We start from the raw sequence: 14,560 nt of genomic DNA, 5'->3' as shown, positions 1-14,560 counted from the left end.
TCGGCTCTCTTTAGATGTTCCAAGGCTCTTTTCCTTAAAGGCCATATTCTTACAGCTTTCTGCTACTACAGCTCCTTAATTCAAAGGCCATATTATATTCTACAGTCCCAGCTCTCAGGCTGCCACAGCTCTCAGCTGTCCTATCTTCTATAGTCCCAGCTCTCTGGCTGATATTCCAAAGTCCCAGCTCTCAGGCTGCCACAGCTCTCGGCTGTCCGGGGGATTCCATACCTTCTTTTGATGTTTGGTTGTGTGTTCTTCCTCACACGGGGTCACCAGTTGTTGTAATCTTTGCCGCAGTGTTGTTCTTCCCTCTCCGCTGGGGCTCTTCTCCTTTCTCTGCAGCACAGTCCTTCCTTTCTTCTCAGGGGCTCCTCCTGGGCTCTTGACCCACCCCCATTTATCTCAGTTACCTTCACGAGCTACAGCTGCTGCCCAACTAAGGAACCTGCAGCTGCAGCTCGTTTGGAGCAACTCAGAACCACATAGATCTTACAATACAACATATATTCAGGCCCCCACATTTCCCCCTTTTCTTTTAACAATTATACAATTACAATACACATACAGTCCCAGCTCTCAGGCTGCCACAGCTCTCGGCTGTCTTTAGATGTTCCAAGGCTCTTTTCCTTAAAGGCCATATTCTTACAGCTTTCTGCTGCTACAGCTCCTTAATTCAAAGGCCATATTATATTCTACAGTCCCAGCTCTCAGGCTGCCACAGCTCTCAGCTGTCCTATCTTCTATAGTCCCAGCTCTCTGGCTGATATTCCAAAGTCCCAGCTCTCAGGCTGCCACAGCTCTCAGCTGTCCTATCTTCTATAGTCCCAGCTCTCTGGCTGATATTCCAAAGTCCCAGCTCTCAGGCTGCCACAGCTCTCGGCTGTCCGGGGGATTCCATATCTTCTTGTGATGTTTGGTTGCGTGTTCTTCATCACACGGGGTCACCAGTTGTTGTAACTGTCTCTCTTCTCAGGGGCTCCTCTTGGGCTCTCGACCCACCCCTATTTATCTCAGTTACCTTCACGAGCTACAGCTGCTGCCCAACTAAGGACCCTGCAGCTGCAGCTCGTTTGGAGCAACTCGGACACACACACAGATCTTACAATACAACATATATTCAGGCCCCCTCAAACCCTCAGACTGCAGGACATTTAAAGTCAAAAGTTCCTTTCTCCTTTTCTAGCTATCAGGATAAAGCTAACAGGAATGATGAACTTCTCTATTGTATTACTGGAGACGGGACATGAGAAAAGCAGTAATTGCTTTAGGCTCCCCTGTCTGTTATCACTTGTAACTTTTACAAAATATCACAGAATGCATTGTTCCAACATTTTAAAAGCTTAGTTTCACCTTAAGAATAATTTCCTCTGGTGCTGAAAATTTAGATAAAGAAGTGAATATTCACAAAGACATTAAGATCCCCCAACTTTTAATGAAACAGAATTTTTATTTTGAGCAAACTTAGAGAAAGAATATACTTCTACAGAATTCAAAAATTGTGGTCCAAATTAAATTGACATTACCTCCTCAGGAAGGTCTTGTATATAGAAAAATTCTCTAATATCTTGGTGGAAATGGCATCTAAGCAACTAACCTACAAAGAATAATGATTATTTATTTATCTGACTGCTGGGAAAAAACTAAATTCTCTCAACAGTCAGGAAAAATGACGGAATTATTTAGGATTATATAAAGGATCTAAAATACTGTCTTATCTCTAAATGAGCCTGTGAGTGCCAAACAAGAGTAGAGCTATATATTACAAAGGAAGCTCTTTTGGATAAAAAAGATTGCAGATATGTCACTCTTTCTTCACAAATGCAGACTTAAAATCCACAGCAAATCTAGTCTCTCTCTAATTACATGATAGCAGAAAGCTCATTTAAATAGTATACCAGGTAGCATACTCAAGTATTTCAAATTTTGGATTTAAAAATTAAATAAGCAAATTTATAAATACAGGCTCGTAAATTACACCCTTAATCTGACACAGTTAAAATTACCGTTTTGAAGACCTAAAGCAAGTAGTATAAATAAATCAGTGAAATTACATACCTGCCTATGATGAGATCTAAATTCTGGTATTAACACAGAAAAGTAAATTTTTGTTGACTTAATCTCCATTTTGCTTTACATAACAAAAGTACTTGAAAACAAGATAATTATTCTTGAAGGCTGAAGGCTCTTAGCCAAATAAATTACTAAAATGTCATTTTCATTTTTTATCTTCTTGGGGATTGTCTATCAGGCAATAGACACTTAGTGAGCTTATTCTTACAAAATATATTTTCTCATTACTTACTTTTTATAAAAATGCTTAACATTCTGTCTTCTCCACACAAGCTGTTTAGGTGTTTGTAAGTTTAGGGCAGAAAGAGAGCCTTTAAAACCATTTAAGGTAAGGCATGAAATAATAGTCAGAAGTAGTAAATTTATAAAACCTGCCATAAGTGTTTGGTCTGAGTTCGGTAACATGTTTTACATGGATTTGAACAGGCTCAGGCCCAATCTCATTACAGCTGAAGGCAAAACTGCCTTGTTAGAGTACAGAAATGTTGTGTTCTTTAAACCCCTAGCTAAATACTTTGAATACGTGAGATCCAAAGATGTGAGGTAGTGTTAACCTTTTACACTAAAGGAAGAATATATTTAATAGTATGCAGAACATCAAAGTGACAGGGTAAAAATTGTAGTGACATAAGGATGGAATTCTATTCTTGGTTTTGCCAGGAGTATAGGTGTCTGATATGATCTGAGATGAACCACATTAACCAGGGGATGGGAGATATATCACTGGATTTTTTTAGGAGGCCCATGATTTTCTGGAACAGTATCTAGGGACCAAGCAAGTCAGACCACAGGGCCTAAACAGCACCAGGTCCCTATACAAACTTAATGACAGACATTTCCCTCCACAACTGCAGAGGGAAGTGATTCAACCCCAAATCACAACATTGGAATGCCACTGCCTACCCTGGGGAGCCCTACAGATATAGATCTCATCACTCTCCAGCATCATTTAAAACTCAAAACAGGCTTTAGTTACCTAAAGAGAAGTGAACAGAGTCATGTAAGCTGACTCAGAACACAGAGACTGGCTTCCTGTTGGTAGCCTGAAGAGGAAATTTTTGTTGGTCCCATGTTATTTCTACCAGCCTTGGGCACATCTTGGCCAAGGACACTTTAAGAGATGCTCGATACTCACGCATGAGCAACTTAATCACACTTCTGGTCAATACCAACAGGAGAGTTCAGAAAAATACTCCATGTCACTCTGAAACAGTCATAAGGAGAACAGATGGTACAGGAACCTTGAGGAAAAATATTCAGCTTACACTTGTATTATACTTTACATATCATCACAGCAAATCTTATTTACCTTATCCTCTCCCCATTAATTTCTTAACACCCAGGGGCATGTGAGCAGTATGGCTGCCTGTTAGTGGTGCTTAATATAAAACATTAAATGCATGGAACAGTGCATCTTTTATTGTATGTCATAAAAATCCATAAATACTCAAATACCAAAGGAGTATTTGGTTTTTGAAGCTTAGGTATTGTGATGAAAAGGAAACATGAATGTTTGTGGAACAATTTACTTGTACATTCACTCAAAAAAAGAACAGTTTTTAATTGTGCATTCTGTGGTATTTATAATCTGATCCAAAACTGATTTATTTTTTAAGACTTTTACATTTATTTAAAATCATTTTGAGTATGTTAGGGTAACAAAAGTTATCTTATTCAAACTTTCATTCTGAAAGAGACTGTGATGCTCTTCACCTTCAGTTATCTAATGATGTCCTTCACCTAATCCTGACAGTGTTGTCTACCAAGTTTTGGTACTCGTATTTTAAAAGACCAAAATAAAAACAAAACAAACACAAACAACAAACAAACAAAACCCAAAACCTAAAAAACCTTAAAAAAAACAACCACAAAAAATCAAAACCAGTGTTCAAACTGTTATAGATGTCTTTTCTGCTCCAGCACTTTCTTTTGAACACATTCACTTCTAGAACAATTATACAGATTATTAAATTTGAATTCTGTACTTATATTTTATGATACTCCTCTACTACACTTTATGAAAAAAAGGGAAACAGTCCCAAGATAAATGAATGATGAAGATATATTTCTGGCTCTTTTACATTGCTTTTCTTCTATTGCTCTTGATATGTAGCCTGGAAACACGCTTCATTTAGTTCAATGCACATTTGCGCAAACTAGGTTACAAAGATGGATAAACTATGGGATCCATCATAATGGAACTGGACACACGACCTGGATCTTCAGCGCCCCCCACCCCAGCAAAATGCTTCAGTCACTTACATCACACCCTTTTCCCTACGTATTTGAATATAGATGCAATAGAGAAAAAATAATAAAGTCGTTTCCAAAGCTGGCATTTCGTGTACAAGCAATGAGGGACAGAAGTATCAGAGCTCGGCAATTCATAAGCAACAAGAAAAACCAAACACTGGAACACTGTCCTGGGTTGGTTTGAGGATTTTTAATTATTGTTTCATTTTTCTAAATACATAAAAGCAATGAGAGAAAAAAAAAAAAAAAAGCCTCACATGCCAAGACCAGAATCATGCAGTACAGTTAACAATGTATTTATATTACTTCTCATAACAATAATAATAATGCATTTTATTGCATGAAAGACCATTTCTTTCACTTACAATTAAACACAAACCACAACACAGACAGATACAATCTGTCAATTTCTCTGCAAAGACAGTGGGTCAAAGCAATTTCCTAGAAGAGCATCACACAACCAATGTCTGAGGTAAAAATGTGACAGGATCATCATCTTCAGATCCACATGCCATACAAAAAGAAAGCAATTTCCTCTGTTGTACACTTTGTAAATATCTACCAATACATTTAAATAAAGTAACTTCCCATTGAAAGGGAGGCTTGTTTTTCTGTTTTACTATCTATGTTTCAAAGACATTGATAAATTTCTTTCTGCCTTTCAGCTGGTAATTTTCTAAGAAATTAACTCATCCCCTTGCAAGCATCTATTTCACATCTGTAAATGAATTTGTGATTACATCCCAGCAAAAAATGAACAGTACCAATGAAATAAAACTTCTTCTCTATAATATCATGAGAAAAAAAATACTAAAAACTAGATTTTCTGAGGTTAGCATTTCTTTTCCAATTATCTATATAGCTTTGAAACCAGTTCAACTGTTTCATAAAAGAGAAAAAACATACAACACAATCTTCATGTATTACAAACATGTCACACGAGTGGGAAAATCTGATAAAAATTTATATAGCTTTGTCTTACAGCAGTTACGTTTTTCACCCTAACTGTGTCATGATATGATCAGTACTTGTGAGTTAATACAATCAGAAGCTCAAAGAAGAGGGACAGTCACAGAGGGACATTTTTTCTCATAATCACAGAATGGGTCAGGTTAGAAGGTACCACAGGGTCATCTGGTCCAATCTCCCTGCTCAAGCAGGGCCATCCCAGAGCACATGGCACTGGATGGCATCCAGATGGTTCTTAAATATCTCCAGTGAGGGAGACTCCATACACTGCTCCAGTGGGAGTAAATAAGTTCTGCCTCATATTCAGGCAGAACTTCCTGTGTTCCAGTTTCTGCCCATTGCCTCTTGTCCTGTTGCTCAGGTCCACTGAGCAGAGCCTGGCTCCATCCTCTTGACACCCTCCCTCCAGATACTGATAGATTGATGGGATCCCCTCTCAGTCATCTCTTCTCAAGGTTGAAAAGGCCCAGATCCCTCAGCACGTCGTTGTAGGAGAGATATTCTTGTACTGAGGAGGCCAGAAGTGGACACAGCTCTCCAGATGTGGCCTCATGAGGGCTGAGTAGAGCAACACGCTCACCTCCCTCAACCTGCTGGCAATTCTTCACCTGGCACCCCAGGATACCTTTTTCTTGGCCACAAGGACACACTCCTGCCTCATGGATGGTTTATAGTCCACCAAGACTCACAGATCCTTCTCTGCAGAGCTGTTTTCCAGCAGGTCACCCCCAGTCTGTATTGGTGCCTGGGGTTGTTCCTCCCCAGGTGCAGGACTCTGCATTCACCTTTGTTGAATTTCAGATTTTTCTTCTCTGCCCATCTCTCCAGCCTCTCAGGGTCCTTCTTAAGGGCTGCTCGGTACTCTGGGGTATCAGTCTCTCCTCCCAGCTTTGTGTTGTTGGGGAACTTGCTGAGGAGGCATCTGCCCCTTCACACAAGTTATTAGTGACAAGTTAAACAATACTGGGACCAGTACTGAACCTTGGGGGACACCACCAGGGACAGGTCTCTAACTGAACCCTGTGCCACTGATTACAGCCCTCAGGGATCTGCTGTTCAGCCAGTTCTAAACCACCTGTCTGTCCACTCACACAGTCCACACTTCCTGAGTTTGCCTGTGAGGATGTTGAGCAAGACAGCATTGAAAGCCATGTTGAAGCCAAGGTAGAAAATATCCACTGCCCTCCCTGTCATCTGCCCAGGCAGTTGTATCATCATAGAAGGCAATAAGGTTGGTCAAGCATAATTTACCCTTAGTAAACCCATGCTGACTACTGCTGATAACATTCTTATCAACATTTGAATAGAGACGGCCTCTTTTCCAAAGCACTGAGCCAACCAGAATAGAGGCATTCCTACCAAATGGCAGCAGCAGAGACATAAATCTACTTCCACCCTGGCCACACAGTGTAGATGATCTTTTAAGATGCAGACACAAGGAATTTTCTTCAACATTCTTTACACAGATATCTTCTACAAATACTCCATAACCTGACAGTCTCAGTCCATACTGCTGTTTCACACAAGGGTCAACTTTGATATGATCCATAATGAATTAATAAAGACAGCAAAATATTTTCATCCGCAGTCAAAAAGCAATTGTTGAATAATACGCTTTATACTTTTTTCAATGTGTAGTAAAAACTGCTGTTGTTCTACAGAGAAGCATCAAGTGACTTTAATGTTCTTCTTATTGCTTCACCAGCACATCTCCTAGCACAGCAGTTTTAACTCTAGAATATGAAATCCCTTTCCCAATGACTGGGTGCAAGTTTCAGGACTTGAGATTGGATTGCCTAATATTAAGCTCTGAAATCAACAGGACATAAGTTTCCTAGTACCCTGAAGCCTTGATCTTGAAATTAACAGGAGTTTCTAAAACTGGCAAAAATTCCTGAACAAGCCACTAAGTCAATTATGTGCTGTAATACCTCAAAAGGTATGCTAGAAACATTATTGTTACAGCTGAACTCCTCAGCTGGTATAAACCAGATGTTAATAAGCAAAGAAACATTGTACTAACAGTTTTGGTTAATAAGTAAAACTACAGAAATATTTTTTACTTCATCTCTAATTTATGTCAAATTTAATTCATCACAGAAATAAAGTGTTGCCACTTAATTGCTCTTAGTGTACAGCAAAGATGCTTACAATGAATGATGATAAGCAGGAACATGAATGAACAGTTGCCAGGCAACCAATAAATAAAGGTTCCAAATAGCATGACCTCTCTTTAAAGGATAAAGCTCTAATCATAATTATTTTTCAAATCCATTTCAGTGCCAGCTAAAATCATGTTTGCAGCACTAATCCTGGCCTTCCTCATACAGAATGAAACCAAATCTGTCATTTGACATATCAGAGATAACAAATTAAACAGACTCAACCTGCTCCTTCAGATTATGGTCAACAGTGCATTTTGAGGACGGCAAAAAGGTTAGACAATAAACTGGAATCTGAAATAGAGAGCTGAGATTTAAACAATTTAAATAGGGTAATTGAAATATTTTTAAAGTTACATTGTTTCCTAAGGATCTTCAAACAGTATCAACACAAAATGCTCCATTGTTTAATATCACAAAATGAGCATTCCATAAAATACAAGAATGAGACAGACTTTAAAATAGTAAAAACAGATACAGTTTGAAATGCTTTAAAAGCTATATAATACCACATCCTATCTTTATAAACTCTTGCAACACAGTCTTCCTGAGTGCATAAGCAGAGCTGAGGTGCCTAGAGCAAGCATTGACCTTTTAGATGGATTCAAATAAAACTGACAAAGAGCAGCATAAATCTTAAACCAGTTAAAGAACACAGTATACCCACTTTGAAGAAACAATGAAGGGTTATGCAGGAGTTTTACATTATGCCTTCCAAATAATGGAATGGGAAAGCTTGCGCTTGTTCAAGGTTTACTGGTAGGCCAATAAATATTGTATTTATTTTAGTAAGCTCACATGTCAGAAAACATTAGGAATACATGTTTTTGTAGTTTTATCTTGCACTACATAAGGTGATTACATAAATCTCTTTAACCATTTTATTTCTTTTCTTTAGTAGAATTGAGATTCACTAATAACTGTGATACCTAAACACTAAGCTGACAAAAATTTACAACAGGAAAACAAGTTGAACTACAATAATAAACAAATGTGTTTTGTACTTAAGGTATAAAATAGTATGTCAGCAGTGAAGCCATAAGAACAGGCAACATACTTCCAACCTGTCTTTGAAAAAATACAGGCAACAGAATCCATGAACTTCCCTGCACTGTCAGTAGCACAAAATAATCTCATACTTTACAGTAGTAAATGCACTCTAACTATTAAGTATTTCTTCACATGTATTTCTTTGTATCAAATGAGAGGCAGTTCATTATATAGTAGGTATTCTCCTTCTTGGATAGAGGAGCATTCAGTTGCCTTCCATCAGACACACATTTTCCAATTATTTTCCTTATCTAGATATATCTGCTCACCAGAGACCCTTATAGGAGCTTTTCTTTGTATCTGTATTTCATAAATAAGCAAATAGGAAATATACCACATTATATCTGTATTTTCCTTGACTAATATTTCGCCCACTAATCATCTTCATCACCTAATTCAGTAACTCCTCTCCATCCTTCTAACAATTTCAGTTTGAACTCCTTGTTCTAACAAAAGTCCAGTTCATTTCATTGATATCCTACGCAAGAGTGAGATTCAGAATTTAATTGAGAATCCTACATACTGACTGTAACTTCAGACAATGCAGAAGATCCTCTAAATTCCTGTTGGGACACATGGCACTGTTGATACCAAAACCACATTAATTGCTTATCCATAGTTTTCAGCTTGCATTTTAATGAAATATAAAAGAATTGTGTTGTGCCTATAAACCTCATAACCAAGACCACTAGTTTGAAAGTGTGTAAAGGTGCTTTGGAGGATTTATACTCCTCCCAAATGTTTATTCCTTTTCAGATGCCAGCTGAAGAATGAAATTGGTCTGGTTTTAAGCCTAAAAGACTAAGAGCTTATGGAATAAAAGGTCATGCCTTATCATTTAGCAGGAGCTGGAGGCTAATTGTGAAGTTTATTAACAATGAAAACAATGGGGTTCTCAGAAACTTACTACCATGGAGGAAACTGATGTTATTTTTCTGAAGTTTGGATTCCACTGTGCTTTGTTCCTCAACATGCAATTTAACTACCCCACTTTTGAAAATGGGAAATGACTGTATTGTTTTAAAGATCTGCTCACACTAAAATAAGAGTAATTTTAAGACCTCCCCTAGGGATTCAAGACTATACATTTAGCAATAGAAGGAGGAAAACAGCACAACTGCCAGCCTGAGGAGAGAAATGATGAGGCATGCTTTCTCTGTAGTGTTTCCCACATTACAGATACAGTCAATGAAACTAGGTGTAATTCTAAAAACTCTTTCCTCAACAGGGCTTAGGCAGATACCCATTTAAGTAAGAGTAAGCAGCTTTATGTTCCAGAGATCAATCCTATTCTACATGCATGCTGATCCTGTCTTCTGATCAAGATATTTTTGTTTCAATAACCATTTTTTCCAAACCAAAAAGGTAACATTTGTCTTCATTTTTTATATTAGATATTTAATAGTTAATAAAATATAAACTTACTTATTATTCAAGTACATACAAAAGCTAATGGATGGCATTAGGAGATAAATTTGCAGAACAATACAGCTCAAACAGTGCAATATTGTTTGGATTAGGAAAGCAAATATATATATGGATACCCACTAGATGAATATATAGATAATTGCGAAAGACCATCTATAGACACTCCCAGTAACACACAAAGGAGCTTTATGTGAGCCACACAAAATTTTACTACTACAGTGAGGAGCCCAGTAGGAGGAAGAAGGTAGTTTGTTGTGCAATCACTTTTTAGTAACAATTAGCCTCTATGTGTTTGATGCAGTCTTGTACTTGAAATGCTCTTTTTGTAACTGCTATTCTATTCAATTCCATTAATTGATGGACGTCTTCCCCTACTAGTGTACAGAAATAGTTGAAAATAGCAGCAAAATTCAACATTGATGACACAGTCTTTCATTAATATACTTGATGAAGTTACTGTTTTGGACCAATAGTTCAGCTCTAAAAGAGGGAGCTAAGAGTGTAGCTCTTAGTTTTAGTCAGAAAAAAAGTCTCACAAAAATGATACTGATAATCAATGAACTTTGAAAATCATATAAAAGACCCTCCTTTTTATATGAGTAAGTGATTCCTAAATTTCATCATGATTTCTTAACCTATCAGTTATAAATATTTCTCATGGAGCTTTAGCACAAAACTCTCATCAATACAAAGTGCAAGCGCACCCCTGTCATGTACCATATTCCATGATCTGAAACCTATTCTGCTGTGGCTATTACATGAAATACTGTATACATAAATACATTTCAGGACAGACAGCTGAATTCAGCTGTCACTGGAAGCTTGAGGAATTCCTCCATTATTCAGTTTTTTGGCTAAAAGAAATTTTACGGAGAGACAAACAAATTACAAGGAACAGAAATGTTCATACAAGTTTGTAAATTTCAGCATTGTGTTTTACTTTTAAAAGGAAACATTATTATTTAATGTCTTTGAGCTACAGTAGTATCCTCTAAGAACTGACCTGGCTCACATCACTGAAACAAACCAAAAAATTCAACAAGACTGAACAGATTTTACTATCAATCAGGAAAGTGGATTAAACAAGACAGAACAAGAGGAAATAAATAATCTCCATATTTTATAATGTTCAACAGGTATTATCTGTATTTTATTTAAAGACAAGAAAGAATGAAAAGTAAATTTGTTTTCCAACCATCCTAAGCAATTTTTTCCAGTGACATTTCATTCAACTGTATGTACACTACTTATTTCCTGAAGCCTACTTTGCATATTTATTCTTATTGTCGTACAAAATCTTTGTTACATTTTCTCCATTTACTCTGAAGTACAACTGCTGTATGCACTTGTGCTGACACGCAGAGTTTTACAGCACAATACATACTTGCTGTTGCCAAGTCCTTTGCCTCAAATTTCCCATGCTTTTAGCCTTTGCTGTTCCCAGCAAAAAGAAAATTGAATTTTCAGCACTATCCAAACAATGTGAACACAGCAATGGCTGTTCTGGGGCAAATGTGAAGTTCATTTAGGCCAGGACCATGTCACTAGTAGTGGTCAAAGGCAGTAACCTAGGGAAAAGCTCCATGTTAGGACAACTCTCAAATATTACAACAATCCCCTGGAACACTCTTCTGGCTCCCAGCAATGTGTGGCTCAGACTTAAATGTGAAAAGACTGGAAGCATTGGTACATGACAACACTCTTTGTTTTCAGCAGCGCTGGAAAGAAGAGCAGAAGATACTTCTAAAAGGAGAAATACATGCCCTCATATACATGCCACTTCATTCTATCCAACACTGTTTCTTGCTCCTGATATTGCCTTTACCCTCAGTTTTGCTGTTTTCCATATGGAAGAGGTGGCGAAAAGGAAAGTGCTTCCCTTCTTCCCTCAGAAAACCTCCTCCTGACTGGAGCTGGCCTCCTGTTCATATTCCACTTAACTAAACCAATCTTTTTCTCTTCCCACACTAGCTCCATCTGCCGCCCGTCTCTCCAGCAGAGCCAGATGCCAGCAAAGCAGACTGCTGTGGGAGGAGAAAGTTCTGTCGCTGGAATTTCATCCCTATACTCTGCAGGGGGCCAGCCTGCGAAGCATGGGGAGGATACAGAGAGCAACTTCCTCTCTTCCACACTCCTTCCCCTGCTCATCAGCAAAGAAGGCAGCTGAGGACATGAGCAGAAGGATAAAACACCAATGTGTGCTCTTAAATATGCAGTTTTAATATTCATATAGCAGAAGTCTCACAGTTGTACTCCAGACTCGAGCATGGTACACATCACATAAACATGTGAGAAGACATGAGTCCTGCTCCAAAGACCTTACAATCCAACAGAAGCAGAGATGCACATTCGTGATAAGGATCAAATGAGTGACTAGAGCACAGATGACAGAGAAAAAAGACTCAGATTTATAATCAGGAGAGATTTTAATGATGGAGTAAAAAGACACTTTCTGGAGAGATGGAAGTCAAAGAAAGAATCAATGGATGAGTGCTGTTAAGCTGAGAGAATTGCAGAGGCAACTGCCTGAAGAAAAGGAAAGGGCAGGATGAAAACAGACTTAGAGAAGGAAAATGTGGGTTCTTTATACACTTGACATGATCTTGCATGAAACAGAGGGAGAAGACATACAGGTAAGAACTTTAGATAAACAGTCTAGTAACAGAGGAGAATCTGCATGAGCAATCTTGTCAGAGAAAGGAGCAAGAATGCGTGTCACTGAGTGAGAACAAGAGCTGATATAAAATAAGCAAGTGTGCATATGTGTGAGACAGGGACACAGACTTCGTTTTTCTGGGAGGAAGATGCATGGGAACCCAGGAGACTAAAGAGACTATATAACAAAAAAGGCTGGTGTACGGGCGCAGCAGAAAGTTTTGAGTGGGGTTGGCAGGACAGAAGAAAGTGAAGGTACAGAGTGACCTAACAGAATACTAGAATTACGAGTAAGAATCTGAAAGAACACAGATAAATTACAGAGACACAGCAAGAAAAATCAATAAGTTGAATTGACAAGGAAAAGAAGGAAATAGACATATCACATTGCAGTAGAGTAAGGGATCATAGCAGGACAAATGAGATGACAGGATAGAGAAAAAGGAGGAAAGAACATATGCAAAGATGATAAAAGTCAGTAAAGAAACATTAGTTAAGTGAAAGCACTATGCAAAAACTCCTAATGGGAAAACTGGGTGTGTAGACAAGGGCGACTGGAAATGGGTGGTCACTGTAAGGGTAAACTCTTAGGGTTTGCCCCATCTTGGTATACCCATATTTTAATCTTCATTTTCTCTCAGAAAAAATGCTGTTTCCTTGTCCTCCACACCCCCTAACTTCCGAGTTGTAGTTGCACCTTTATGCCATTTGTTTCACTATTTCTAGCGGCAACTATTTCTCTTACGTCTACATGGGAAAAAGCTCTTATTTTTTTCAGATACTCTGCAACAAAGAAACGTGCTAAAAATCTCAAGTTTCCTTCATCCTGTCCCCATAACGCTCTTTCATTCATTCTTCTTCGAAAAAAACCCAAACCAAACCAAACCAAAAAAGGCTGAGAAAACTCAGCAATACGGTGGTATCTGAAGTCCAAGACATTCAGGGAACCTTTCCTGAGCTGCATGTACATTCTGCGCCCCAGGTTTCCTCCGTGCCCGGGTGAGGGTTTCCCGTCTCCCGCGGGCTGCGCTCCAGCGCCCGGCATCGCGCAGCCGGGATAACGGGATCTCCGGCTGAAACGCATCCATCAGGCGGGGCAGCGCGGGGAGGGGAGCTAGCTACCGGCGGCTGGAAGGAAAGCCTGCACAGACGTATGCCCTGGCTGCTGAAAGACATGGCTGGCTGGCGATTTGATTTGATTTGATTTGATTTGAGGGACATAAAAAAAGGGAAGGGAGGAAAGGGAGAGGGGGAAGCACACACGCTCGCACACGCATCCGGCTGATCTTACCTCCACATTGAAATACTGCTCCGCTTTGCACACTGTAGCACATAAAATCCAAATGAAGGTTTGCAAGAAAAACACCCTGGATTGAGAAACGAAATCCAACCGGCTTCCAGTGCTGGATGCGAGTACGATCATAGTGAACTGTGCTTCAGCGGGTGGAAGACCTCTTTCTCTCTCTTTGCCTTAAACAAATGCACAAAACAAACCAGCCTCCCCCGTGTCGGTAAAGAGCCCGTAGCGCAGGTTCACCCACAGCCGGGGAGGAGGAGGAAGAGAAGGAGGAGGAGGAGCAGACACTTCACAGCACAGGCGGCGGCGCGGCAGGGTCAGCTCTCGCTCATCCTCACCACCAGCCCCGTACAGAGGGAATGTGGCGTCCGAGTACAGCCGCTGCTCCTGCACGACTCCTTTCTGCCCAGCAGCAGCAGCCGCCTCTCCGTGTCCTCCCTCCGCTCCCGCCTCCTCCGCCTCCTCCACCTCTCCTCCTTCCCTCCTGCCTCCTCCCCTTCAGCCTCCGCCTCCTCCCGGGGGAGGCGGGCCGGCTCGGCTCGGCTCGGCTCTCTGCTGTGGCCCGGCGTGGCGTGGCCCGGCCCGGCTCGGCTCGGCTCGCTGCCCTGCCCTGGCTCGCCTCGCCCCCCGCCGCTCCCCTCCACTCCAGAACGTTCAGCCGAAACCTTCATGG

At 39.8% G+C, this 14,560-nt stretch overlaps 1 protein-coding gene across 3 annotated transcripts in view; it reads right to left on the bottom strand.

Annotated features, from left to right (window-relative positions):
• The window catches only part of MMP16 (matrix metallopeptidase 16), a 178,306-nt gene extending 163,973 nt beyond the window's left edge, over positions 1–14,333 (bottom strand). Inside the window, exon 1 of one of the 3 annotated variants that reach the window (XM_005479527.4) lies at positions 13,882–14,333. In XM_005479527.4, coding sequence (XP_005479584.1) covers positions 13,882–14,013 — 132 coding nt within the window. In that variant the 5' untranslated portion in view covers positions 14,014–14,333. The remainder of the gene's footprint in view (positions 1–13,881) is intronic. The other 2 variants (XM_074555481.1, XM_074555489.1) reach the window with 2 other exon arrangements.
• Between the last annotated feature and the right edge of the window lie 227 nt (positions 14,334–14,560).

Source organism: Zonotrichia albicollis, chromosome 1 (genome assembly GCF_047830755.1).
Source record: "Zonotrichia albicollis isolate bZonAlb1 chromosome 1, bZonAlb1.hap1, whole genome shotgun sequence".
In the NCBI taxonomy this organism is placed as follows: domain Eukaryota; kingdom Metazoa; phylum Chordata; class Aves; order Passeriformes; family Passerellidae; genus Zonotrichia; species Zonotrichia albicollis.
The sequence above is the reverse complement of the archived record's forward strand: the minus strand, read 5'-3'. Positions and strand labels throughout refer to the sequence as shown.